Here is a 27,884-nt window from a genome sequence, read left to right on the forward strand (position 1 = left end):
AAGTGAATGTTGCTATTGTTTATACGAAGGTGCAACTGTTTGTGATTGTAATTATGCATAATAAATCATTTCAAACGTTGATGATTGAAACCTTTGATTATAAACTATTATGACTTTTGGTTAACCATTACAATTATTGGTATTAATAGTTATAACTTTTGGCTAACCATTGTAATTATTGGTGATAATCATTGCAACCTTAATACTCTATACAAGGATTTATAGGCATTGACAAATCTTAACTTGAACAAAAATTAGAAATCACAAAGTAAAGCGAAAAGAGAGATTCAAACACATATAAGCACTAAAATTGTACTTGATATTCTTGTATAGTCTATAATAAAAATGAGACTTTGATTGTCTTATCCTAAAAAAAGATTTCATGTAACATAAGATTTGGAATATGGTCAAAATACTCTTCAAAGAAAGCGATCTCATGCGCGATTCACTTATTATCCAAGTTTATAGTCACACATTTTTCGAGTTACAAGCCACTAACCAACAATCTTAAAAAGTATTTTTTTTTAACTATAACTGTTGTAGTGCGATGGATTACATCAAAGGTTAGTTCCCTATATAATTATAATTTTGTGTTATAAATTTTGTCTTTTTAATGTGTATCATTATCTTACCATAGCAGATCATGTGATTGCAACAATAAATTAGTATCATTCTAAATCTATATAGTACAATCTATATTATTAAAACAGAAACATTCTATTGGACCTAACATTTATTTTGTAAGTTTTTAAATTAAATACACATTTATACTTTATAGTTAAACTTACATTAAATCATTAATGTTTCTTTCTTTATACTACTATCTATGTTTCCAAACAATATATTTATTTCTTTATACTACTATCAATGTTTCCAAACAATCTATTTTTTATACTACTATCAATGTTTCCAAACAATACAATAATTAATCTTAATTATGTTATATCTATCATTTTCTTTTTAAAATTTTGTAGAAACGTCATAATTTCATAAATTTTAAAATAATAAACTTTAAAATTTGGAGTATAAGATTACAAATTATGAAATTATTACAATTTAAATCAAATTAGATTACATATCGGTCATCCAACAGTTCAATCGGTTAATCTCGGGTTTTAGTAATTTTTTAATATGAATATTTTAAAAACCTAAATTGAATTGTCAGATCTCCGAATTAACCGGTATAATCACAATCGGGTTGAATTTAAAAACACTGATTTAAATGCAAAAATATTTTAAATACACACTTTTAAAAATTACCAAAATCTTTGTTAAGTTATTAGTGAAATTTTTCATCATAAAATATTCCGCGCTTCCAAAGCGCGGGTCAAGATCTAGTGCCTAATTAAATTTTAAACATATTTGTTTATAAATAGTTTAATATTTATAGGTGCTATTCAGTTTTGAAAACTTGATTTTTTTTATTTGTATATAGATCTGGCTTCAGAAAGCTAATAAATTGAAAATATGCAAACAACACAATGTGAAATACATGAAAATCGATTACAAAACTTCAACCGATCCAATCCATATTAAAATAAAATTTAAATGAGGTCTAAACTTAAAATCGAAAAAAAAAATCAACTAGAACCAGAACCCATAACTGTAAACCCTACGAATTGTTTTGAGTCGACAAGTATTAGTCCATAATCCATATTGCATAGTGAAGAAACCGAACTAAAACAGCCGGATAGTATAGAATGGATTGAGCTGGTTTTCGTAAACCAGCACCAGAATGGTGTGAATGTGACTTCATGAAACACTTAGAAAAAAGAATTTTGGCGGCTAGTTCGTTTGGTTTAGTGAAAAGCGGTTACGTAGAACGGTTGATGAATATCTTGACCGGTTTGGATAAACCGAAATCAGAATGGAGAGAAATCGTGGCCATAGTTTTGCCTCAGCCTCTCATTACTCTCTTCCCACAGGTACAGAGAGAAGAGAGAAAGAGAGGAGAAATGGGATCCTTATCGGCAGCCACAGTCTTACCGTTCCATCTCCGTCGCCAAAACAAGCAGCGATCAGGAGGTCTCTACGACCGTCGCCATGAGAATCTACCCGTCGGCGTTTCGTCTTCACAGAAGAGATGGCTCCTCTACGTCCCGGAGACGAAGCTGAAACGAGAGACTCTGAGGAGGCTCGGTTTCGTGGCAAGAGCTGCTGACTCCACGAGCTCCTCTCCTTCCGTGGTGTCTTCCGCTGATAAAACTTTGATCCCTGACGATGAATTCACTCTAGCCAAGGTTTGTTATCAACTATCAAGATTTTCTTGAAACTTCAACTATCAAGATTTTCTTGAAACTAAGCAAAAAAAAAAAAAAAGATTTTCTTGAAACTTCAACTGTTGATATATGATTACCTGTTCGCGCAGATTTCATTTGGTGTTATTGGGCTAGGTCTCGGTGTCTCGCTCCTCTCGTGAGAGTTTCTTTCTTTCTTTGCTTGCTTGCTTTTTTTTTTTTTTTCATTGTTGGATTGTGTTAAAATCTTGCAGTTACGGTTTCGGGGCATACTTTAACATCCTTCCTGGATCTGAGTGGTCTGCTATTATGCTCACTTATGGATTTCCACTTGCTATTATCGGTATGGCTCTCAAGGTACATACATGCCTGCCCATCTCTTGTCCACTGTAAACTTTAGTGAGGAATTGAGTTTTGACTTGTGTATTACAGAGAGTTGTTCATTTCTTTGTTTGGTTCCTTTTTTGCAGTACGCAGAACTCAAGCCAGTTCCTTGCTTGAGTTATGCAGATGCGGTGAAGCTTAGGGAGACCTCTGCTACTCCTATTTTAACCCAGGTTACTTTCTACTTTGTTTCTGATTATTCTTAATCTCTCATCTATTACATAAATTCTACAACTGAACTCACATGATCTCGACATTAGTATTTAGAAATTCCATCTAAATCTTAGATTAATCTCAGTGTATACCCTTGCACAACGGTCTTGCTTACAAAAAAAAAAAAAAAAAAAACTCAGCTTAGTTTCCCCAGCGTATGTAGTCATGAAGGGTATTTGCTTTTATCAGGTTAGAAATGATGTGACGAGATACCGTTATGGAGATGAACAACATTTGGAAGAAGCACTAAAACGGATCTTTCAGTATGGATTGGTACTAAGCTATTTTATTACTGAAATAAAAAAAATACACACTTTTCTGCATCCGCTTTAACCGCTCTTTCGATTATCAGGGCGGAGGAATACCAAGACGTAGTGCACCTATCTTAACGATGATAAAGGAAGAGGTGATATTTCTCGTTTGCTTACTTGCATTTCACATGGACATTTTACCGGTGAAACTAAACTTACCTGGATCACCTTTTCAGGTCATGACCGATGGTCGTTACTGCCTGGTCCTTGTATTCGAGGCCAAAGCTCTCGAGTTGTCAGATTTCGAAAAAAGACAGGTAATATTTAAAGACACAACATGTAGGGGACATATATCTTAGTTCTTTTTTTGGTTTTCATCAAATGTAGTAGTACAACAACATAAATTTAGCTGAAAACGTCCTGTTTTTTTTTTATTAGGCGAAATTTACTTCCTTCTTTGGACCAAACATCACTGCAGAAGTCGGTAAGTAGCAGTGGCAGTAGTTCATCAATACGGACATTCACATGTTTTCAGGTCTTAAATTGGATGAATCTTTAATAATTGTTTTTTCTTTTCTTGTTGTTTTCATTTTGAAGGTAAAGGAGAAAGTGACGATCTCTATGAAGTAAGACTGATTTCTAACGTCTCTGCATCTTCAACGACCTCTTGAATATGAACAAAGCATATACGATCACTTTCCTCTTGTATATCAACTTTGTATAATCATCATCATATGTATAAAAAGTTCAGATATCTCTTTTTTTGGCAACGTGTATTATGTCAATCTTTATGATTAGTTCAGCATCGGGTCAGTCCTCATAACTAATGTAGACCTAAGGATTAGAGTTTTACACTGACAGTTAATTATAATCCTAGTGGACTTAGGATCTGGCAGTGTCACATATGAAGCAGCAATCCAAATACCTATAATCTTACATTCAGTTGAAGTTACTGTTAAATTTCTTGCTATGAACTCTTGTATCATACTCTCTTTCTCCCTCTTAACAATGATTGCATTCAATTGAAGTTACAAAAGCAGAGTGGTTGCTGGCAGGATTTCTAACTAAAGAGGGGCACAAGGTTTGTGTGGATGTGGACAGGTTGTACACACCGATGATTTGGGATGGATGTTACTGGACGGGACTGCGGATCAGCATAACTGAGTGGAGAGTAATGGCTTTTGATCCCAACCCAAGGCTGAAAACCAGGAAGAAGTCTTAGAGTTGATGGAGCCAATAGCCAATGCTTTTGACTGTCTGGTGATGTTATGAGTCATGACGGTTGATACAAATACAACAAATCTTTCACAATATATATGTCTTAATGTTTTTTTGGTTCATACAAACTGACAAATGCTTAGAAAGAAACCATGATTGTAAGTTAACATTAACAGGCCAATGGGACATCAAAATTGACGATAGCCAGGTGCAATGAATGAAACACAACCAAGTTTAAAAGTCTGACACCAAAAACATCTCCAATACATCTATCTATCTTATTAAAGCTGAAGTACAATTTCGGTGTGTTTGGAAACATGAATTGCAGTTTAAAAAGGAAGTTTGATTGGAAACATGGATAACAATATTAAATGAGAATTGTTTGGAAACATGGATAACAGTATATTTACTTCCTTTTATTTATACATTTAGTCATTGCATTTATAAAAAAAATAGATATTTCCTTTTTGTAATTTTTTTATTTACAGATTTTACCACTACATTTAAAATCAATTTAAATTAATTAATTGTAATTCCAAACTTATCTAAACAAATTGATGTCTCCTTATATTGATCATTATTAATATGTAAAATTACTATTAGAAAAATATTTCAGATATTTTAGTCAAACACATAAAAATATATATATTTTTTATTTTTTTACAAAATCAGTTAGGCATAAACATTCTGATCATTTAGGTACGAGTCGTTTTTTCGGGTATAGATTTTTTGGGTTTTGAAATTTCTTTTTAGTACTTCCTTTTTGTGTTTTTTTTATTTATAGATTCTACCACTGCATTTCAAATCAATTTAAATTCATTAATTACAATTCCATAACTTATTGAAACAAATCGATATTCATATATTGATCATTATTAATATTTTACAAATATTACTGAATAAAATTTTATATTTCACTTAATTTAGCCAAACACATAAAATATTTTTTATTTGTTTACAGAATCCGTTAGAAATAAATATTTGGGTACCTATTTAGTTACTGGTCAATTTTTTCGGGTATAGATTTTTTTGGTTTTGATATTAGGCCATGTTTGGATATAAATTTAGGTGTGAGTTTCAAATTGAATCCCCCGGGTCTGTATGAATTTTGTTCTAGATGTATAAGAAACTAAAAATATTCAAATAACGAAAGTATTTTAAAATGATTTATATTTGAACAAAAAATAATGGCAGCACATAACAAAAAATCAATATAAAAGTACTGTACATTTGTATTCAAAATCATTTTTAACAACAAACTACACAAATATGTTTATTTGTATAAAAAAATAAATTACAATGTAAATATTTAATTAATATAGAAATATGTCACATTGTTTAAACAAAATATCAATATAAAAGTATTATACATTTGCGTTCTAAAATTATGTATTTAACAACAAGCCAAATAAATATATTTATTAGATAGAGAATAAAACAAAGCCAAAAAACACATAGTTTATCAAAGAGACTCTATATGTCGAACTTATTATAAATAAGATTTTACTAAGATAAAATACGTTCAATAATTATAAACAAATAATATGTTTCATAAAATTGAAAATAATACCCGCCCTTTCAAGGGCGGGTCAAAATCTAGTCTATATTAAAAGAGAAGTACACATATAGAATGCCCCTTAGTTTTAAGTGTTATTTACACTTCCATGCCACTGATATTAAATAATATTTCCTATTTTAATGCTGTCTTTTCCACTTTGATTAATGTGTTTTCCAAAATTAAATTTGAATTAAATACACAATTAAATAATACTACCTATTTTAATGTTGTATTTTCCACTTACATTAATGTGTTTTCTAAAATTAAATTTGAATTAAATACACTTCATTAATTTCTCAATTAAATCAATGTCAAATTCAAAAAAATACATTTTCACTTTGATTAATGTGTTTAATAGACAAACGATTTTTATTGGACAAACGATTCATGGAAATTATAATATCAACTCTTCATTGAACAAATCTGAACGAAAAAAAAATATTACCAAATTTGAACCGAAACTAGATAATATCCAAACGGATTTACCATTTTGGTATCTAGAGAACCATAACTAAACCTTATTCGAACGAAATATTTCGGATATTTGAATGTATTTAAATCATATTTATATACTTCAATATGTTAGCTATTTTTCGAATTAATATCCGAGATATAAGTTATTTTAAGTTGATTTGAAATATATAAAAATAGTCAAAAGTAAACATTTAAAGTAGATAAACAATAATCAAAACACCAAAAAATATTTAAAATATATGTATATTTATTCTTCATCCAAATATTCAAGTTAAATTTATTTTAATTTTTAATTTAGATACTTTAGCTTACATTACTCAAATTTACATGTTATATTTTTTAGATTTAAAGATATTTAAAGATATATAAATTTTGAAAATTTTAAAATAATTTAAACAGGTTATCAAACCCGCAAAGATCTAAATCAAATCGGAATCAAAGTTTACAAATACCCGAATAGAGCTAGAATCTTTAAACTCGAAAATCTCAAACCCGAATAAATTTTAACCGAATTCGAGTGGATACCAAAATACATATCCCTAGCTTAGTCAATATAAAACAATCAAATATTATAAATATACTATTTAGTATAAATAAATAAAACTAAAATTGAAAATTAATACCCGTGCAGTCGCACGGGTCAAGATCTAGTAACACTATTATAGAGAAAAATCGCATTTTAAACCCTAGAGTTGACAAATATTAGCATTTTAAATTTTCAAGTTTAATAGCTAACACTTTAAACAATGAATGACTTTTAACAATGAATGTAGTTTTAGTACATATTAAACATTGAAACTAATTTATTTGTTAACCACGTCAACTTATTGACCTTAATGTTCATTATCCAGTCAAAACGATGACGTAGCAATTGTTCTTTTTTCTAAAAGAACAGTTATTTTATTCAATAAATATGATTAAAATGAATAAAATAATATAAAATTATCGTAAAATAAACGAAAACTACTAAAAGTTGAAAATTTTATATAGAATTTTATAAATTAAAAATCTTATAAATATATATTATTTTATTAAAATAATAAAATGAATAAAATACATTAAAATAATATAAAATAAAAAATTATTTAACATAATAAAAATATTAAAATAATAGCCTTACAGAAAACTTAGAAATACAAAAAAAAATTATCAAAACATAAAAAAATTCAAGAAATACATAATTTCAGAAAATCCAAAGATATATTAAAAAAAATTATTACATTGATTTTTTTTATGACCCTGGTATCCGGATGTCCCCAGAGGAAACCTGATAAGCACCTAATAAAATGAATTTCAGACATGTCGCTATTGAGGGTAAACCAACGGTTTTCAATAGTTTTCAGTTTTTATACGAGGTGTATATATATCATCATTGGTAATAGCCATACATTTGAAATTTTATAATATTTTTTGTTTTCCTATATATTTTTTTAAAGTCAAAAATTTGAAATATTTTGTTCTTTTTAAAAACATAATTTTCTTATTTTTTTCATTTTATATAATTATTGTTTATTTTATATTACTTTTATTTATTTTAGTAATTTCAATACTTTATTATTTTAATATTGATTTCAATATTTTTATCACTCACTTCTTATATAAGTTTCTAATTTTTAATAGTTTTCATTTATTTTAAGATAATTTCATATTATCTCTATCTATTTTATTCATTTAATCATATTGTTAATTAAAATAATTAACTGATTCAAAAAATAAATGCTATGTCATCATTTTTGACCAGAAAATAAACATTACCGGTCATTTTTTGGTGTGGCGAACAAATAAATTAGTTTTAGTGTTTAATATGTTATTGAAACTATTTTCGTTGTTTAAAGTGTTAGTTGTTGAACTTCAAGGTGTAAAGTGTATAATTTTACTAACTTGAGAGTTTAAAAGTGAGTTTCTCCTAATATAGTTTCAAACTCACACTATTTCAGTGTGATTTCAACACTAAATTTTTTTTTTATCTCCAACCAAATTCGAAAACACTATTTTAGTGTAATTTCCACACCAAACTTCTCCAACCCAACTTTTAAATATAATTTCAGTGTAATTTTTACATGAACCTCTCTAATCCAACACTAAATGTTACACTATTTTAGTGCAACATTATAATTTCACACTAAATTTGTTATAAAATTATAGTCATATTAAAATAGTGTAATTTTTAGTGTTAGGTTGGAGAAATTTGATGTGAACTCACGTAAAATAGTATTTTGGGTTGAATTAGAGATAACGTTAAGCTTTGAATGAGATGCAGATTTACTGCAGAGCATATATATTGCATATTGTACTGCATTTGCTGTCAATTCATCTTTTAAATGCAGATCAGTTAAAAAGCAGTACAATCTGATTGTAGATTATTATTGTATAGAGATGTATTGATCTGCAAAAGATAAAAAGAGTAGGTAAAATGCTGAGATTCAATCATGTAAGTTTTGTTTTGTTTTCTTTTTCTTAAGTTTTTATACATAGTTTATTTATCTCATTTCATTTGTTTTTAAATTAAACACCAGATCTTTCATAATTATTGGTAATATTTTATATCATTTTCGTTTCATATTATAGTTTTATTTAAAAAAAGTTATTTATAAAAATTAATATAAATATATATTCTAATTTTTATATATTAATTTTTATAAATTTCTAGAAAATATTGTATATTTTTAATTTACATATTACAGTTTGATAGAATTCATTTGCAATAAATAGTAATGCATGGTTTGTATCATCTCAAATATATATTATTTCACTATAGAATCATATATAATATTTATCTCATTTTCAAAATCTCTTCAAAAGTATGATTGAATACTTTCATTTCTTATTTTTACATAGCATTTATTTTGGATTAATTTATTTATAATAAGTGATATACGTAAATATATATTTGTGTCCTTTGAAAATAATATCAGTAAAAATTATGTATAATTTTTTCAAAAATATTATTCTTATTTTTATATAATTAACTTTAATGAATCCATGTATATACTTTCTTACTAATACTTATATTTATATACATTTAATGGTTATTTTTAATTAATTAATCTATTTTCACAATGAAATATCAAACACAATTTGTTTGTCTTTACATATATACATATATGTACGGCTTATTATATTTTTAAAATTTTTATGAATATTTTGATGATATAATACAAAATTGACAATATGAGTTTTATATTTGAACCAAAAGAGTTGAAAGAAGTGAAAATTAAATAAAAAATTTATGAAAAATGAAGAAATTATTAAAAATAGCAAAAAATATTCTATATATTTTTTTCTTAATTGTAATGAATTTTATATAATTTTAAAAATCTACTATATTTATTAAAATGATAATTTACTTTTTGTACTGTAAACATGATGTTAATTTTAAATTTATAACTTTTAATTTTAATTTAATAATTTTCAAAATTCAATAAGATATTCAATAATTTAGTTTCATATGCATTTGTTCTGCTAAGTTACATGATCTATGTTTGTTCTGTTTGATATGAATTTGCTTTTGATCTGTATTTTTTTTTACTTGTGTCATCCATTCGAAGCCTAAAGTTACTACAAACGCTAATGAAATGTCCTTGTAAAAGAAATAAGAAATTATTAGTGTCAATAAGAATCTCGGATTACATTTTCAGATTGGTTACACAAGCTGGATTGATATGAAAAGTTCTTGCTTTTTAATCTGAGATTCATGTATCTCCTTGACTCCTCGACATGATTTTGAAAGTATTTGGATCATGTTATCTAAAGAAAAATTTTAAACTATTAACCAAAAAAATTCAAATGACCATAACAACAAGATGGTTAAAATACATCCTACCTATCATATATTAATTGCTATACCACCCCCTACATATATACATTGTATTTTTTATTTATTTGAAATTTTTTAAACAAACATATATTTTATAAATTTTATATTTAACTATATAAATGTGATTTAAACATATACTATATTATATATTTTTATAGTATAGTTCAATTTTATTTTTAAATACGATACCGTTTTGTTATTTTATGTTCTACATAAAATATAGAATAGAATTGTACTTTTGTTTGGTGTACCCTAGCTAGAAAGAAAAAGTGATTGAGAGCGAGTGTACTCCATCTCTTATGTGCCATGGATTATGATCTACAGTTGAAGCATGATCCTCCTGATCCACACCGAACCACCATATATCCATGACATCTCTTCCACTCATGTTCATTCATCTATCTATGTTTGTTTCTCATTTTCTATATCTAGATGTAAAATTATTAGCAACTATTTACTGCTTTGTGAAAACCGTATTAGATCTATTTTCACATATGCTCTATTTTCTGTTTCAAACTTTTCTTGATATGGTTGTAAGAAATATTTTCATTGTAGGAAAATATTTCCATACTATTATGTGGTCTTATGGTAAAACTATTACTATTGAGATTTTTAAACCCTAAAGACACTTGGTAACCAATAAAATGGTAACTAAAAGAGTTTAGTTTCTAATGAGGATTAACTAATGGACAAGTGATTTCTTCTAGAAGTTTTCTTAATTAGGTGACTCATGAAAACATGTTTTATATTCGGGGCTTCTAGTTCTGGTGGTAAAGGACTCACAGCTGTGAGTACCGCCACCTGGGTTCGAATCCCGGTCACTGGAGAATTAACATTTCGGCATCGCCAGAGACAGAGAACCGACACGTGGCAACACGTGACTAGTCTGAACAACCTATGTAGAGTCGAGATACCTCTGTATAATTCAAAAAAAAACATGTGTCAGTGTAACAAAGCATTTGAATTAAGTTCAATGCATCAAATGAGAACAAGTTCAATGTATTAACAAATGATTCTAGAAGTCTAAACACTTGTTATTACTCAAATTTGATGGATGGTGTGAGATTAAGAGATGAAACTTGCCATGGAAGTAAGGAAAACATGGCAAAGAAGTAATCAAAACTTGATGAGGAAGCTAGGTCCCTCTCCCCAGCTATAAATAAATGTCCATCCTAAAGCATCATAAAAATATAAAGAGAAACACATATAACGAGAAGTTTGTAGGCAAAGGGAGAGAAGTCTTAACTCCAACTTAAAGTTTAAGATCTTCCATTCTCAAAAGCCGTTCATGAAGATTTCCGCAAAAATAAAGGGAGGTAATCCGCTAATCCTCCTTGTATTTCTATTAGAGCACCCTTATTGGTGAACTTCCCCTCTCGATTTCCTATGTTCCAATTATTATTATTTTATTTTCTTTTTTCGTTTGACTTTTACTAAAAAAAAAAAAAAATTAATATTGGTCCAATCATGGGTCGCCACGATGCGTGGGACCCACAGAACAGTAGTGATACGGGGTCTTCACGATGAACTTCTTGGACACAGGTTTATAACTTTATCTTTATTATATTATTTTTTTTTGTGGGAAAACGTGTGAACCTCCCTTTTAAATCTCTGATGGAGATGCTCTTATATGATTAGTTTAGATGTTCAAGATCTTAAGGTTTATGTAAAATCAAGTTTACAAGTTATTGTTTAATTTCATTATCTTATTTTCATGCAAATAAATTCATGAATGTTAAAATAATAATTTTAAAATTATTTTGTTGCAACTACAATTTAGATAAGAGGATAAATATAAAAATAATAAACATGATTTAAGAGTAAAATGCAGTAAATTAAAAAAACATGTCCTAACTAGTCATTTTATCATCAAATGCATCTAGATGCAAATACAAATTCAAAAAAGGATAAACTAACACAACTGCATCCAGATGAAGCATGTTTTTCTAATTTACTACATTTTCATAAACGAACACAACTGCAACCAGATGGATCATCTAGATGCACTTTCCAGATGTATGTTTAACATGACCTATATGTGTTTTCTAATCCACAAGTTCTCGGCTCATGAATCAATTCAAGATAAATTTTGTAAAGGTTGAAGTTTGGTAGTAGACACAAGCTTCTTATGATTTTTGGTCTAGGATATCTCTTCCCTTTTATCCCATGTTTTAGTGTATAAGGGTTCTAAGAAAATCATGAACAATATTTTTCATATTAATGCCGCTTCTAGTATTCATAAATAAAAAATGAAAAATCAGTCATTTATGTCAAGAATAAAAATGCAAAATCAAAAACATAAATTCACATTAAAGATGGGAAAATCATATTTTAAACCCTCAAGTTGGCAAAAGTATACACTTTAAATCTTGACGTTCAACAACCCAACACTTTAAACAACGAAACTAGTTTCAATAACATATTAAACACTGAAACTAATTTACTTGTTCGCCACATCAAAAATGATGACATGGCAGTAATTTAAAAAATATTTAGTTATTTTAACCAACAAATATGATTAAAATGAGTAAAAATAGATAAATATGATATAAAATTATCTTAAAATAAATGAAAACTATTAAAAATTAGAAACTTATATTAGAATTTAGAAATAAAAAATATTGAAATCAAGATTAAGATATTAAAGTATAGAAATGATTAAAAAATATAAAAAGATAATTATATAAAAATGAAAAAATCATAATATTATATTTTTTAAAGATAAAAAAATTTCAAAATTTTAATTTCTGTTTTTATTTATTTTTATTAAATAGAGGAAAACAAAAATATTATAAAATTTCAAATATATGGATATTACGAATGATGATATAGATACAACTGATATCAAAACTGAAAACTATTGGAAACCGTTGTTTTACTCTCAATAGTGATATGCCTTTCATTTAATTTTTAAGTATATAAAAAGGTAAAGAAATTTTAAATTTTATAAAAAAATCAATGTATATTAATATTTTAATTTTTTTCTGTAATTTTGAAGTTTTTCAATTTTTTCAATTTTGAATTTTTTTCCTTTTTGATAAAATATTTTTTTGAACATATGAACAGTGGCGGAGCCACTTCAGAGGCATGGTGGTCGATTGACCCATTTGGAATCTACAAATATAAGTTTGTAGATCTGTTTTGCATGTTGTTATTGTGGTGAACTGGTTAAGATCCTTCCTTTTGACCCACATGTCATAGGTTCAAACATCATCGATGTTTTCTTTTATATAATAAATGAATTATGACCCACATAAAAGTGAAATCTAGCTCTGCCACTGCCTATGAAGCTAAGACACTAACCAAACAACCTAAGAGCATGCCCATTAGTGAATCCCTTGGGGGTGTTCATAGGCATTTTTTAATAGTTTTTTGGTGGGCCCGTGAATAGTGATGAACCTGTATTTATTTTGCTTTTCTATTAGTGAACCCGAATATGGATTCATAAGAATAAAATAATATTATTATTTTTTTAAAAAAAAATTTAAAAAATTTTTATTTAATACAATGAAAATTCAATAACATACAAAGATTATTCATCTAGATTACCAAATTTTTGCCATATATTTTCAACTAAATCGGCTTTCAAACGATTATGTTTCTGTTGATCCCGAATTTGAGCTTGAATGTCATGCCTATTAACGAAGTTGGAAGGGGAGTCCGTAGGTTGCGAGATATCCACCTGTGAACTCCTGCTTGACTCTCTCGACTCGAACTCAGATGTATCGGACAGAATATATGTGTTTCGTTCGTTCTCCACTATCATATTGTGTAGTATGACACAAGTTCTCATAATCTTTCCAATCTTTTCCTTGTCCCATAGTAGAGCAGGATTTTTTACTATTGCAAACCTTGATTGCAAAACTCCGAAAGCACGTTCGACAAATTTAAATCTTCATTACTTTAATAACAAAACATATCTTTTTTAAAAAAAAAATATAAATCTTCACTAGTTTAAAATGACAAAGAGAGGTAGAGAGATAGAGAGAAGATATCTTGATACTTGTAGTCTATGTAATAAAATGACAAAGAGAGATAGAGATTGATAGTTGAGTGTATACTTGTCTTGATAGTTGTCTTCAAAGTTGTCTTAACAGGGTTATGTCGAGAGCTAGAGAGAAGAGTAGAGTAAAGAAGAGTAAAGGAAAGAGTAGAGTAAAGAGTAGAGTAAAGACTGAGCAAAGTTGAGAGTAGTATGTTGACAGTAGAGGAAAGAGTAGAGTAAAGAAGAGTGAAGACTGAGCAAATTTATGAAACAAACACATGCTTAATATATAGAGTAGGCAGAGTCGATACAAGTTCAATGTGGTTGCTACCCGTGAGCAACCAAACAAGTACAAAGTTAAACATAAAGACAAGTACATTCCCATGAATTGAAATGAAGTGTAGACAAAAACAAAATACTACACTTTCCTGTGACACAACCATAAAGCTAAACATAATAAAACAAGTGCATTCCCTTCCTTCCTGCCATACAACTTGAACTCCACCCCGTGACCTGCAACACAAAAGAAAACAAGAAACTAAATGAAACAGCAATCAAAAGAAAACCGAAACAGCAACCAAAATAAAAGCAACATGAACCACAACAGCAAGCAACCAAAATAAAAGCAACATGAACCACAACAGGAAGCAAAACAATCAAATAATCCAAACAACAATGTATATCTATCAACCTATCAACATGAACCACAACAGCAAGCAACCAAAATAAAAGCCAAACAGGAAGTACAAACCCATCTCAAATCATTTCAGAAATGAGTTTGTCCATGAGTGTGATTTCCTTTGCAGATAGATGGGTAGGGTCTTTGGCAAGGAGATGCTCTAGGACTTTCTGTTGTTGTATCTCCTTTTTCACAGCAATCATGCTATGTATCTCATCATAACCCTGCCTCTTGCGTTTGGCTGCTTTGCAAGCCTTGACACCAGGAGGCCGAACCTCCGCACCTTCCTCCTCAGCCACCACCTCCGCAGCTTCCTTACTTTTCTCCTTGGGACCTTCTTTGGGAACACCGAGTGATTTCCATTTCTGATCGAACCGAAGTTCCCTCCAACAATGTTCAAGTGTGAACTTGAAGAAGATGTCATGGGCAGCCTTCATGACATCATTCTCGTTTTGGCCACTCGCTTGCTCCCTCACTGCTGCTTCATAGCAGCCCACAAACTTGCACACCTGCTCATTAATTCTTCCCCACCTCTGCTTACACTGACTCCATTCTCTAGGAACGGCGCCACTGAGCAGAGGGCTTGCGTTGACGTAATCCACTATGCGCTTCCAAAACGCTCCGGCCTTCTGGTCAGTGCTCACGATGGCATCCTTGCTGGTGTTCAACCAAGCGCTGATGAGCACAACGTCTTCTTTGGTTGACCACTTTCTTCTTTGAAGAGAGGTTTGGGAGGTTTGGGGAGGATGTTCCATTTTGGTTTCGGTTTGGGTTTGATATGTGTGTGTTTTACATGAGGATTTGCTATGTTTTTAAACTAGTTTAGTCTAGTACATTAAACTCTAACTACCAAACATTCATTACACAACAATTATCTATCGCAATTTCATTAAACTCTAGCTATCAAATCAGTGCAAATCATAATTTAAAGCTCAGTACAATCCATATTAATCACAGCAACCAACCAACAAACCGATACAATTTATGATCTAGTTGCAGCTTTTTATAGTTTTACTTTTAGTTGTAGTTTAAAATTGTAGTTCTAGTTGTAGTTTAAAGTTTAACTTTTACTTGTAGTTTAAAGTTTTAGTTCTAGTTGTAGTTTATAGTTTTACTTTTAGTTGTAGTTTAAAATTGTAGTTCTAGTTGTAGTTTAAAGTTTTTAAAGTTTTACTTTTACTTGTAGTTTAAAGTTTTAGTTCTAGTTTGTAGTTTAAAGTTGTACTTGTAGTAAATTTATATACGGTTAATATATTAAAAAAAAAAAACAGAAACATCAATCGAGAAGAGAAATAGAAACAGAAACAGAAACTTTGAGTTGAGTCTTACCTTCAATCCAAGCAGACCATCTCCAAGTCAGCGACCTTCACAGCGAGAACATCCACCTGGCCAGAGAGCCTTTTTAACCTGTTCCTGGACATGTAAACAAGAAAAATAAAATGAGTTAATACGTTATCTTCGCTAAACTAATGAAACACCAAAACAATAAAGCAATGCAATGAAGAGAGAAGAGATTACCTCTAGTGATTCAATCTGTTGATTGAGGATGGGCACCTCCTTGATCACCTTCTCAGCCTTCTCTATCCGGGCAGTCAGCTTCTCGATCTCCTCCTGGACACCAAACACCCAAGGCTGACGATAATGGAGCCCATCAGCCTTGGTAATACCATAAACAAAAAGATAAAAGTCATCAGAATCTTGACAGGAAAAAAAAATGAAAAATAACTGCAACAAAGAAGCAATTGAAAGACTACCTCGTAGTTTATGCAGGTGAAGAAGCGCTTCCCCGGAAGAGTGTCTCTCTCCTCCTTCCCCTGAACCTCGTTTATCATTTTCCCACCACAGTAACACCTACTTGGTATCCCGTACTCTGAATCCGCCACATAGATCAAACTGTTGTTGTACTCAATGTTCCTCTTCATGTCTCTTCTCTCTGCTGCGGGATCCATCTGTAGCACAAACAAAACAATCACAAATGTCAATCAATCGATGAAAACGAAACAATTAACCCGTGTAGACGATTTAAAACCATAAAGCGAAACCCACATAATCAATTAAGAACCGTAACCTGTAAAACCCCCAAATCTATTTCGAACCCTAACCCTAAATCCCCAAATCAATTTTGAATCTCCGAGAAACAAACCAAATACAACCCCGCATGCACATTAATTGAAAGCCCCAACTCGATTTTGAACCCTAATACGAAAACCCTAAATCGATTAAGAATCGCCGACAACCCTTCCCTGCCCAAAACACTTCAAAACAACGGACTATCTACTCGATACTGACCTGAGCTCGTGGAGGAGACCGTTCGTCGTCGATTTGATGGTGAAAAGCTGCGGGAGTCGGCGTCGCACGAGAATCGCCACTGAATCGCCTGAATCGCCTAGAGGAGAAAAGAAACCCTAACTTTTTGAGAATAACATAAAATGAATGGTTTCGCGATCTACTCCGGTTCAACTCGAAAACACGAGACCAATGTGTCCGACACGTGGCTTGAACTCGGCGACGGACGGATCGTGGGTAAGATACGGGTCACCGAAAATAGCCCATTTTTCTATTTTTTTTTACTGGCCCTATGACCTGAGCCCATGAACCCGTTTAGAACCTCTGATGGGCATGCTCTTAGAACCCCTGATGGGCATGCTCTAATAACCTATGAAAGAAACATGAATCAATTATGTCAAATGTTATTATAGGAAACAACTATCTAAATCATAAGGAAACATCATCTGAAGGAGATATCGTACCTTCACCACTGAAAAGAAGTCCAATCACCTTGAATCGTGCCAAGAGTCTTTTGTATTTGATGTTGATGTTTGCAAGTGTCGTTGGAAGACTATAGTTCGTACCTTAGAATCTTCTGAAGATTAGAATTAATGCTAAAAGGCATCGTCAGATTTCTTACCCGCTTTGGCGGGTTATAAATCAAAACTTTTAAGATTTACATTGCCCAAATCTCAATCTTAATGTTTGTTTTTAAGTCCTTCTCAATAGGGGTGGGCAAAAAACCCAAACCGAACCGAACAAACCAAACCGAAGTTAAACCGAACCAAACCAAACCGTGCTTTTTATTATGTAACCCAATTGGTTCATGTTTTACTCAACCCGAACGGTTTGGTTTGGTTTGGGTTTAAACAGAACCAAACGGATAATCCAATATACATATAGTAAAAATATAATATATATATATATATATATATATATATATATATATATATATATATATATATATATATATATATATATATATATATATATATGTATGTATTAACATATTGTATATTTTAGTTAAAGTTTCGTTTTTTATTTTTTCATAACTTCCATATCTTAAAAAATTATAAATATGATTCAAATAATACTATTATATATAAAATCATGTAGCATAAGTTTTTATATTCTCACTCTATCGTTTATGAGTTGATTTTTTTTAATAAAAGTATAAAACTGATGCCTTCATATTTTATAATCAACCCAAACTACACCGAACCAAACTAGACCATAATAATGTAAACCGAACTAAATCTAAACCAAACCGAACCAAACCGAACCGAATTAAACCCAAACCGAACCCAAACCAAAGCTACTTTGGTTTTAATTGGTTTGAGTTTTATAAAATCCAAATTACCCAAAACCGAACCCGAAACTAAACCGAAATGCCCACCCCTACTTCTCAACATTTTTTGGAGGTTTAAACAACTTTTATCTGTTTCATTTTAACTTAATGAATATTTACTTTTTAGCAAAAAGAAAAAAGATGAGACTTCGTAAGCTTTTTTCAAGATGACATGAGTGGTTGTATAGTATGCTATTTGATTGTTTTTGCAGTTAAATTTAGTATTAGTGTTAGGATCGATTTTATTTGTAGTCGAGCTACATGCTTAAAGAACATACATGTTTCCACTATTCTTTGAAGCTCTTTAAACCAACGAGAGAAGGTTTGGGTCATGCCACTTAAATGCGGTCGCCGCGCTTAGTATTTGAGATGAAAACTAAAGAGTGGTATGCTTTGTCCGCCTTCTAAAAAAAAAGGTTAGTTTTCTCTCTACTTTGCTTGAAGAAACCCTAGCCGCCTCCACCTTCTGCTCCGGCTCGGCGCTTCTTGCCAGTGCCGGAGGCCGCTCCTCTCCCTTCTCTTTATTTTTCCTTTGCTCTCTTCAACACCTCCACATCCCTATCCGATATGCTCTCTTCTCTGTCTTTGCTGGGAAACCAAACACCGAAGATCTGCTCGCGAGGATCAACGGCCGACAGTCACTAACGATGATGGAGAAGCGGCAAGGTGAAAGGAGTGGTGGTGTTCAGAGAGTCGGATTTTAGGGCTGAAAGCTCGCCGGATCTATTTTCCCCTTCAGATTTACGGTGGTGCTTTCATGGCGGAGGCGCGTGACTTGCTCAGGAGCTTCCTCCTTCTCGAACCCTCCAGATCCAAAAGCTGTGTGGCGTTTATCGAAGGAGTGGAACCTCGGTTTGTGGTGGTTGCTTCGATCTTGTTCGGGAAGGTCTCCGATGGTCCTTCCTAAGGAAACACGTGCAGGAGCTCTTGGTCGGCGCGTGTCGGCGAAGATCCCCTGAAGACAGCGTGTGCAGTTTCAATCGTCTGAAGTTAGTGTCTGAGTCGTCTATGGCTTGATTCTTTCAGGAGATTGGCTCGCTCTCTCTAGCTCCTCCAATCACGGTGTCATCCATTTCACCCCTTGTCGTAAAACCACGGCGTAGCAAACCGACAAGAGTGTGTTCCCTTTGTATCATCGCGTTTCAAGCTTGGATTCACCTTCGGGTGTTGGAGATAACAAGAGTTTGGTTCTGTCGGTTCTCGACGACAACATATGGAAGGTTTTCACGTCTCAGGAAGTTGTCAGCCGGAGGTGTGGAGCTTTGCAAACCATATGGTAGAGTCTCAATATCCCAAATGCCAGTGTTGGCTTCAGAGCTAACTGGTGGTTGTGCTCTACACTCTTGTTTATTGGGGACCCGGTTGAAGTGTTGACACAGCAGTCGCCAAAGTCCGGTTTTGGATTCGTAGCTTCCCTTTCGGACCTCAGGTTTAGAGATGGCGAGTAACTTTGGAGAAGGCTCCTTCGAGATGATGCACCTTGGTGTTGTTGCTGCTTGAGCCATGTCCTGAAATCAAAAATTTTGGTGCCCAAGAGTTAGGAGTTAATTGATAGTCTCGTTTGGATGTTGGTGTCCTCTGTTTAAATTCCCATCTCTCGCAACCAGGGGTAATGAGCCTCGGATCTTTTTGCAAGATTCAAAGTTTCAGTGCCTGTGAATCTGATTGTCCTTTTTGAGCAAATGCACCAATTTGGTGTTGCAGCGGTTGGTCTTGCGCTCCAATCCGATCTTTCGGTATCAACTGATCTGGTCTTCATATAATGCTCTTTGCTAGGACATCTCGGAGGAACATGATCGCTTATAATAGCTTTGTAATCTTGTCTATTAGTGGTAGAATTAGTTGGTGTAAGAAATGGTTCATTTCGAGTTCGGATGAACTCATTTCACAGTGGTGAAAAATACATCGTTATTTTGATTGGGTAGCGTAGGATCCTTCTAAGTGTTCCTAGGTGATACTAGATCTTTTCGATGTATGTGGGGTTAAAATCTTTCGGGGTTAAAATCTTGTATTCACTCAATTGGTTAATGAAAGTTGTAGTTGAGCCAAAAAAAAAAGAATGGTATGCTTTTTACTTGGAAACTTTATTGAAAACCTTAAAAGCATCTTTAATGCAGGTGCTTGGGAAGAGAGCTTAAGGAGAGAGAAGAAGAAAATAGGAAGCAGCGATGAAGAAAAGTGTTAAATTAAGCGGCAAAGCTTGTGCTATTTTGTGGGCTCTATGACATGTGATGGCCTATGATTGATTTCTGTTTATTTTATTTATTTTTATTTTAAATCATATGAAAAAAATTAAAAAAATAAGCATCTCTAATGAGGTGCTGCTTTAATTATGCTCTAACACACCTCACTTTACTGACAAGTGAGAACTTGTTGTCAGTTTTCACAAGTAACCGTCCATGCAATAATAAAGTTAACTTTGACAAAAAAAAAATCCCAATAATTTTTTATTGTTAAAGCGGAATGTTCTAAACCCAATAGTGCCGATCTAATTGCTTGAGTGATGTAGTTGTATTAGAGTATAAGCAAGTGAAACCCCTCATTGATAATGCTTTACTCAACCATCCACTCATACATCTATATTCCCACAACGTGATACGACATCGTTACACACTCATCTCTATATATAGGAAATAAAATAGCCTTAAGAACCTAGAGACTCTCATAATTACAAAGAAAAACAATGAATCTCTCTCATCTCTTGTTCTTCTTCTTCTTACTACTCCTTGTCTCCCAAGTAAAGTCAACGGATGATATGATCGAAGAAACCTGCAAAACATGTGCATCCAAATCTATGATCTTCGATTACAACTTCTGCATGTCCTCTCTTAACAGCCCTCCAATGTCTCCTCCTCCTCCTCTTCTTCCAACCAATCTTTCTTTTCTTGCCCTAACTCCAATGCTCCAAGCTCTCGATAACGCAACCGCAACAGCTTCCATTATTCAACAGCTAATGAGTGAGGGAGGAGGTTTCGAAGACGACGATTACGGCCGTGCTTGCCTTCGTGACTGCCTCGAGCTTTATGAAGATGCGGCGGAGAGACTGGAAGAAGCCGTGAGGGTTTTTGTTTCGAGGGAAGAGAAAGAGACTGTAAAGGTGATGGTCAGCGCCGCCATGGAAGTCGCCACGACATGTGAGACTGGTTTTATGGAGAGAGACGGTGGTGACGGTGGTGGTGCGATGACGTGGACGTCTCCGCTTGGTGTTGAGAATTATAAGTTGTTTGAGTTGGGTGAGATTGCTATTTGTATCATCAACATGATCTCTCCTGTTACATCCATGTCTTTGTGATTCGTTTCATTTCTTTCAGTTCTTTTTTTCATTCAAGTAAATGATATAATTTGGCCTAGATGTTTGTAGTAAATGATAGTTACGCTTAAAGAATATTTTTAGGGATTGTTTTAGGAAAACTTTTGTTCCAACAAACATATAGAAAACATTAGATAAACATTATTTCCTTCGATGTATTATGTTAAACTTTTTTTATTTGATCAAATGTATTATGTTAAACAAAAAAAGTATTTGGACATATTCAGATGTTTCATCCGAAAAACAGAGTATTGATATTTGTTCAGTCAGAAATGAACAATATCCAGATAAACTATCTAAGGAATAAGTTTTCTAAAACTCTTACAAAAATTTAATTTATTTTGCTGAATAAATTTAAACATTTGGATAAAGATGTTTCGGCCAAAATTACCACTCATGTATTATCAAAGGTCAACATTTGGCAATGTTCTGTTCTGGTAGGGATACTGCTTCTGCTCTGTTTGCAGGCTTCTGTTAAAATGTGTTTCATTGTCCTTAAGATCTTAGTTATTCCTATCCTTATTTCAATTTTTCTGCTATTTGTGTAACTTCTATAATTTTTTTTGGAAAATTGGTATAAGATTTTAACGTTTTACTAAAAAAAAAGATTCGGTCAAATTAAATACCAAACGATGAATTTAAATTTCGTAGATAGAATAATTGAAAGAACATTCAGATGAACAAACATATAGTAGTATAGTATTATTTATTTGTTATTTTACAATCATTCCAAAAATATCAAAAATCACATTTTACTATATCATATTTTTTTCAGCAAACGAACATGCTGTTAATGGTTTTTTATCAGAGCACTATTTAAAAAAGACAAAATAACTTATTTGAGCTGTCAATCAAATCAAGAACATTATCTTATTTTTTTCTAAAATAGAAACAAGTAATAGCGAATAATTGGTTAAGAAGTCGCTTTATATCAAAGAACTTTTGGTCACGTAGGACGCTATTTGTTTCACACCAAATTGCAAGGTTGTTGTTACATTAACTTTTCTTTCGAAACGAATTCATACAAATTACTGTATTAGTGTTTCTGATAGAATCCTTTTAATACACTAGTAGATATATTCCATCATTCATTTTGAAAGTAAATGCTCTAGCAACATACTAAATACTTGCAATACGCTGGGTAAAAGTTAAACACAACTTTATTTAATACCAAAAGACATAACCAAACCAGGTCTCACCATATCTTTGTCCAAAACTAAAATCAAAAGTATGAATAGTAAACAAAAGCTTCCACTTTGATGGACATGATACAACAACAAATACCAAAAGCCAGAAAGAAGTAAAAAGAGTGTAGAAAATGAAACCCTAAACCTCTAAAGTAACAATACAAACACAGCTACAACCTCACTATTCATCTTCGGCTGCTTAATCTATAAGACCAATCACGATCGTCCCTATCCCTGTCCCTGTCCCTGTCCCAATCTCTATCCCTGTCTCCTCTGTCCCTGTTCCTATCGTCTCTGTCCCAGTCTCTATCCCTGTCCCATCCCCTGTTCCTATCTCTGTTTCTGTCTCTGTCCACGAAATCAGGATCACGAGAAGAATAGTAATCCCTCTTACTACTTCTCTCGGTTAGCGATCTTTCCATGATTGGGCTTCTTGATCTAGACCTACGATCTTTTGAGCCATACCCGTAATCACTTCTACTACCATACCTTGGAGGATAACTAGAAGGTTCAAAACCAAGCTGATCATCGTCTCTGTAATCATATCCTCTGCTTGTCCTCTGCTGCCATCGGTTGTTGTTATTTCTGCTGCTCCTATGTGGAGGTGCTGCAGCTGCTTCCCAAAGCCACTCATCTGCGTTTTCTGGTAATGGAGCGTTAACTCCAGGGAACTCAACAGTCATCTTCATTTGTGGCTCCCGAGGGTTGGCTTTTTCCAAGATTTCGCCATCTTCACTCTCTATTTCCTCCCGAGTCTCCTCCTCCATCTCATCTCCAAATATAGTGATTCCAGACATATGATCATCTTCTGGAGCTAGAGACGCAGCACAGCACAGTAAGAAACAAGGGAGAGCTCCAGTTCTTTTTCATGAGGACTAATGATAGTAAAAGCTTACCTAAGTATCCCGGGGGGTATCCAATCTCTCGCATTCTGTTAAGCCATGGAGGAGGGTCGAGTTCCTTCATCACAAGAGGAAAGGACATAATTAGAATCCAACACAGAGCTAGTAACTATTAAAGAGAAAACCAAAAGGTTACCCCAAGATTCAGAAGCTGACGTGTCTCTGCATCAAGTGTGCCTGGTTTCAAGCCATCGTACTTTCCACTTTGAGCTTTTTGATAATATCGAGATGGTAGACGAGACCCAGTGTTCTGATTTCGTTTGGATTTCTGAAGCTTCCGGGCACTATTAACTGCTGCTCGGTCAAAAGGCTTTGGACATTCTCTCAAGGAATGACTGTAGCCGCCACAATTGAAACAACGTGGAGGATCATCATCAATAATCTCCACTCCCCTGGAACAATAGAGATAGATACATGGAGTGTTTTATAAGAACGCACCCGGATATTTAAACACAATCATTGTTAGGCTATTCTACAGTATAATGTTAGCAAAACATAATAGAGATTTCATCACAATCTATGGAACATATTAGATTCGATTTACCCTTGCAAGCTGATTGGTCCATTGGCTGAACTCGAACCAAGTGAAAATTTACGGTCATATAAAGGAGTGGTGCTACTTTCCACTAGAACAAACTCTTCCAACGGCTTAGGACCAGTTTGATTGTCGATCCAGAATGACTGCATATGCAAGAACGTATCAGTTGACATGTATTATCGATAAGGACACTTAAATAGCTTTTAATTAGCGTTTTGATAACACTTTTTGTCTCACCACAGACGAAATCTTCTGCAATCCAACGCGTAAGGCGGGGAAATACGTCTCCTCGCCAGATTCTAATGGATGTTCTTGATCCTGAGAGCACATAACCAATGAAAGATTCTACCTTAATTGCTCATACGGAGGTTTTGGTCTAAAGGACTATGATAAACATGTGAAGAAAATTCTACTTCAATGCTAATATGGTTAACACATATCTCGTACAAGTATAGTAAATTATAGGGGTTCAATCTAGTATTAGACTCTTGCAAACTTTCTCGGCCTCATGTCCAATAAGAATTATCTTAAACCAAAATCTTAATTTAATCAAAAGTTATAACATGGCCACAAATACCATTTAAGAAGAGAGTAAATGACCTTCTCCATTCAGAGATACCTGAGGCTGTAAAGTATATTCTGCCTCCCATTCCGACCATTGCTGTAATAAACTTTCCAGCTTCTGCTTACTAGCTCTGAAAGATACAATCCATTGAGAATGGTAAAGCACATGATAACAACGATGCTTGACAATTACAATTTTAAAGTTTACAAGGAAGCATCACTTCACTGCAACTTGAAACCAAATGCAGTTGGGTTATAAATTTTTCTTTTTTCAATCTAACCTCGTTAAGTGATTAAAAGTTACATGGACTGTAGGTTGCTGTTGGTCAGAGACTGTTTGGGGTCTAGTAACACCCGAATTAGCTGTCACAAGGAGTTATGGTAAAACAGAAGAAGATAATATAATCCCGGACATGGAGTCTAGACTAGCAAATAATGATAGAAACAGACTAAGTGAAAGAAACCTTCACAGCAAAAGAAGGATACAACTAACATCCAAAGTGGCGCTGTGAACCAGCGTCTCCTTCTGGATACACAGTTTCTCATCTACCGCCACAACGTGACTAACCTGCTCTGCTGATAATTCGCCACCTACAGTTGTCAAATTCTCTTCCACTAGTTCTAAATCTAAATCTCTTCTCATGCTCTCCTCATTATCAACTAAAAGATTAGCTTCAGGTGACCCAATCCCAGATTCAAGGCCATTGTTCTGTACTTGCAAACCAGAACTGCCTGAAGCTGGTAGGTCAAGAACATCCTCAGCTTCCATCTTTAAACAAAAAGTGAAAGCTTTATATCCTTAAGAGAAACAATATCACTAACCACCCACAAAAATACCCTGTTATAAGAAACGACAGTATCAGCCACATTAAATAGACTAACAAAGTACTTTTAATTCAAGAACAAAAGAATCATATTTACCAAAACAAGATTTAGATCCTTCAATAAAGAGTCTACAAACTTAAAAGCCACAAGCAATAACTACACCTTTTTATCCTTTCAACAAATTAGGGTTTTACAACATATTTGTAGATATAATAAACCCTAGATAAATTCCCAAACTTTAAGCCATTATTAACTGCAATTGGGGTTCAAAAATTTCGCACAAAAAAAAAAATTGAACAGCGATTGAATCTACTCAAATTCGAAACATAAGGCATATACGAAGAATAAAGTAGATAAATTTTTGAAGAGAGGAAGATGAAACGACGCAAAAAGGCTTCTGAAACAGCAAATCTACAACCTTATTTTCAAGAGTTTACGGTAGAAATTGAAAGGCTTTGGTAGAAGATTTTCTAATTACCTACTCAACGCGAGTTTACAGAAGCAGGAGAGGAGTGAAGAATGGCGATAGGTAGATCTGTGAGATTCAAAAGGAAGAGGAAGGAAGGCTATAATTATAATTTATCCGCCTATGAGAGAAAGAGTAAATAATCTTATGCTACGCAGCACACCTACCGAAAAGTTGGTCATTGTTAATTGGGAAACTAATCTATTTTATTTTTATTGACTAACGAATTAATTAAGTTTTAGGATTTTTTGCTAAAATAGGACCAAAAACAGATCTCTTGCTCTTTCTCATAAATCAAGTTTTCTCGACTTTGGATTTTTAGTAATTTTGAAATTATTTAATTCTGGAAAAATATATAAACTAATTTTATTCATAAAATACACTAATTATTTTTGATCTACGTTTAGTAGACGAACTATTTTTTTTGTTTCCTATATTAATGTATAAACTTTTTTTGAAATTTACAGAGTCGACGTCAACTATGTTCAACAGAAATGAAGCGACATTAGTGTTATAAATTGTGAAAGAAAAATTCTTTAAAAATATACGTACTGATTTTCATTTACTAATAAAATATACTAACTATTTTGGATTTCCGTTTAATACACGGACTAATTTTTGATTTCGATTAAATACACAAACTTTATTTTACCCATAAATTTGCAGATTTTACACATAAATTTAGACGACTTCAACTATGTTTAAAAGAATATGGCGTTAGTTCTAATTAAACATGTGTTTAAATTTTGAAAAAAACATGCCCACCCTCAGCCAAAAACTCTCAAATTGATTGAGCTCTAATTCAATTTAGTTTCAATTCGAGTTTGAAACCTTAATCTGTTTCAAGCTCTCTTATTCTCCAAACCCGATATTTTTTCTTCTTCTTCCCTTAGATTTCCTTTTATATCGCTTCGAAGCGAAGTCGGTTTATATGTCCTGAAAAAGAACAAAGAAAACTAAGTAATTTTAAACGATCTTTCTATTTTGGAATTAGTTTAGTGTTATGTGTTTATGAATTTTATTGTTCGCTTTGATTGCATTTATAATTAGTCAATCAAGGTTAGTTGACATTATGGAAGCGTGTAACACTATGCTAGCAATTCTGTTGGTAAAGAGAGTACTTCGTGTCTCCTCTATTACTCTATCGATATCAGGGGCCGAGTTTGTTGACATGTGCATGATGGCGTGAATCCTTATGAGTTTGACGTTGTTCCTTTCGATGTAGTTATGAAAGGCTTCACATTCGGCGAAGTTTCTCAGAGCTTCTCTTTTCTGATTTAAGTTATAAAGTCGTGGGAAGTGTTTTCATCGGTTCGTGCCCCATTGTTTGTTATGTCAGTGGCTTGAGCGTGGTAAGTGTTTTGGCCGCTGGGGAGCCGTTTTCGAGACTCCAAAAGTCAGTGGGAGGCTCTTGAGATCGTGGCTCACCTGTCCTTTCGGTCGAGTTATTCTAGGCATGGCTCAGAAGATCCTTGGGGTCCCTAGTTTCTGGTTTGCACCTTGTCGAGGCCGTTATATCTCAAGCTTCGATGATCCATTTTGGGTTGCGTTGTTGATCGTGAGCTCCCCCCTTCGAATCGAGCGGATCGGGAGCTGGAAAATTATAGTGTTCTGAATGCTCCTTGAGTTTGTCTCTGAGAGATGGGAGTCTGGTCCATCG

At 32.8% G+C, this 27,884-nt stretch overlaps 4 protein-coding genes across 4 annotated transcripts; 2 read left to right on the forward strand and 2 right to left on the reverse strand.

The window, feature by feature from the left end:
• Positions 1-1,905: 1,905 nt before the first annotated feature.
• On the forward strand, positions 1,906-3,847 carry LOC108814982 (uncharacterized). Its single transcript, XM_056990300.1, has 9 exons — positions 1,906-2,240; positions 2,369-2,415; positions 2,492-2,594; positions 2,708-2,794; positions 3,024-3,107; positions 3,187-3,240; positions 3,322-3,402; positions 3,524-3,569; positions 3,683-3,847. The coding sequence occupies exons 1-9, from the start codon at positions 1,956-1,958 to the stop codon at positions 3,754-3,756; spliced, it is 861 nt and encodes a 286-aa protein (XP_056846280.1). The 5' UTR covers positions 1,906-1,955; the 3' UTR covers positions 3,757-3,847.
• Positions 3,848-14,893: 11,046 nt separating this feature from the next.
• Positions 14,894-15,571, reverse strand: LOC130498079 (glutathione S-transferase T3-like). Its single transcript, XM_056991424.1, has one exon. It carries the CDS (start codon positions 15,569-15,571, stop codon positions 14,894-14,896), a length of 678 nt encoding a protein of 225 aa, XP_056847404.1.
• Positions 15,572-21,045: 5,474 nt separating this feature from the next.
• On the forward strand, positions 21,046-21,900 carry LOC108815960 (putative invertase inhibitor). The gene has a single exon (XM_018588504.2). It carries the CDS (start codon positions 21,116-21,118, stop codon positions 21,722-21,724), a length of 609 nt encoding a protein of 202 aa, XP_018444006.1. The 5' UTR covers positions 21,046-21,115; the 3' UTR covers positions 21,725-21,900.
• Positions 21,901-22,884: 984 nt separating this feature from the next.
• LOC108814503 (uncharacterized) lies at positions 22,885-26,337 on the reverse strand. Its single transcript, XM_018587089.2, has 9 exons — positions 26,237-26,337; positions 25,420-25,771; positions 25,215-25,296; positions 24,989-25,064; positions 24,607-24,687; positions 24,376-24,512; positions 23,968-24,223; positions 23,826-23,889; positions 22,885-23,743 (listed from the first exon to the last, which is right to left on the reverse strand). Exons 2-9 carry the CDS (start codon positions 25,700-25,702, stop codon positions 23,115-23,117), a joined length of 1,608 nt encoding a protein of 535 aa, XP_018442591.1. The 5' UTR covers positions 25,703-25,771; positions 26,237-26,337; the 3' UTR covers positions 22,885-23,114.
• Between the last annotated feature and the right edge of the window lie 1,547 nt (positions 26,338-27,884).

Source organism: Raphanus sativus, chromosome 7 (assembly GCF_000801105.2).
Source record: "Raphanus sativus cultivar WK10039 chromosome 7, ASM80110v3, whole genome shotgun sequence".
In the NCBI taxonomy this organism is placed as follows: Eukaryota; Viridiplantae; Streptophyta; class Magnoliopsida; order Brassicales; family Brassicaceae; genus Raphanus; species Raphanus sativus.

Excerpts from the sequence above, each read along its gene's own strand:
- LOC108814982 (XM_056990300.1), top strand. The coding sequence starts at position 1,956 with ATGGGATCCTTATCGGCAGCCACAGTCTTACCGTTCCATCTCCGTCGC. Across the intron at positions 2,241-2,368 it reads ATGAATTCACTCTAGCCAAG|ATTTCATTTGGTGTTATTGG; the intron begins GTTTGTTATCAA and ends CTGTTCGCGCAG. Across the intron at positions 2,795-3,023 it reads CTACTCCTATTTTAACCCAG|GTTAGAAATGATGTGACGAG; the intron begins GTTACTTTCTAC and ends TGCTTTTATCAG.
- LOC108814503 (XM_018587089.2), bottom strand. The coding sequence starts at position 25,702 with ATGGAAGCTGAGGATGTTCTTGACCTACCAGCTTCAGGCAGTTCTGGT. Across the intron at positions 25,297-25,419 it reads CGCCACTTTGGATGTTAGTT|CTAATTCGGGTGTTACTAGA; the intron begins GTATCCTTCTTT and ends TCCTTGTGACAG. Across the intron at positions 24,513-24,606 it reads TGCAGAAGATTTCGTCTGTG|TCATTCTGGATCGACAATCA; the intron begins GTGAGACAAAAA and ends TTGCATATGCAG.
- LOC108815960 (XM_018588504.2), top strand. The coding sequence starts at position 21,116 with ATGAATCTCTCTCATCTCTTGTTCTTCTTCTTCTTACTACTCCTTGTC.
- LOC130498079 (XM_056991424.1), bottom strand. The coding sequence starts at position 15,571 with ATGGAACATCCTCCCCAAACCTCCCAAACCTCTCTTCAAAGAAGAAAG.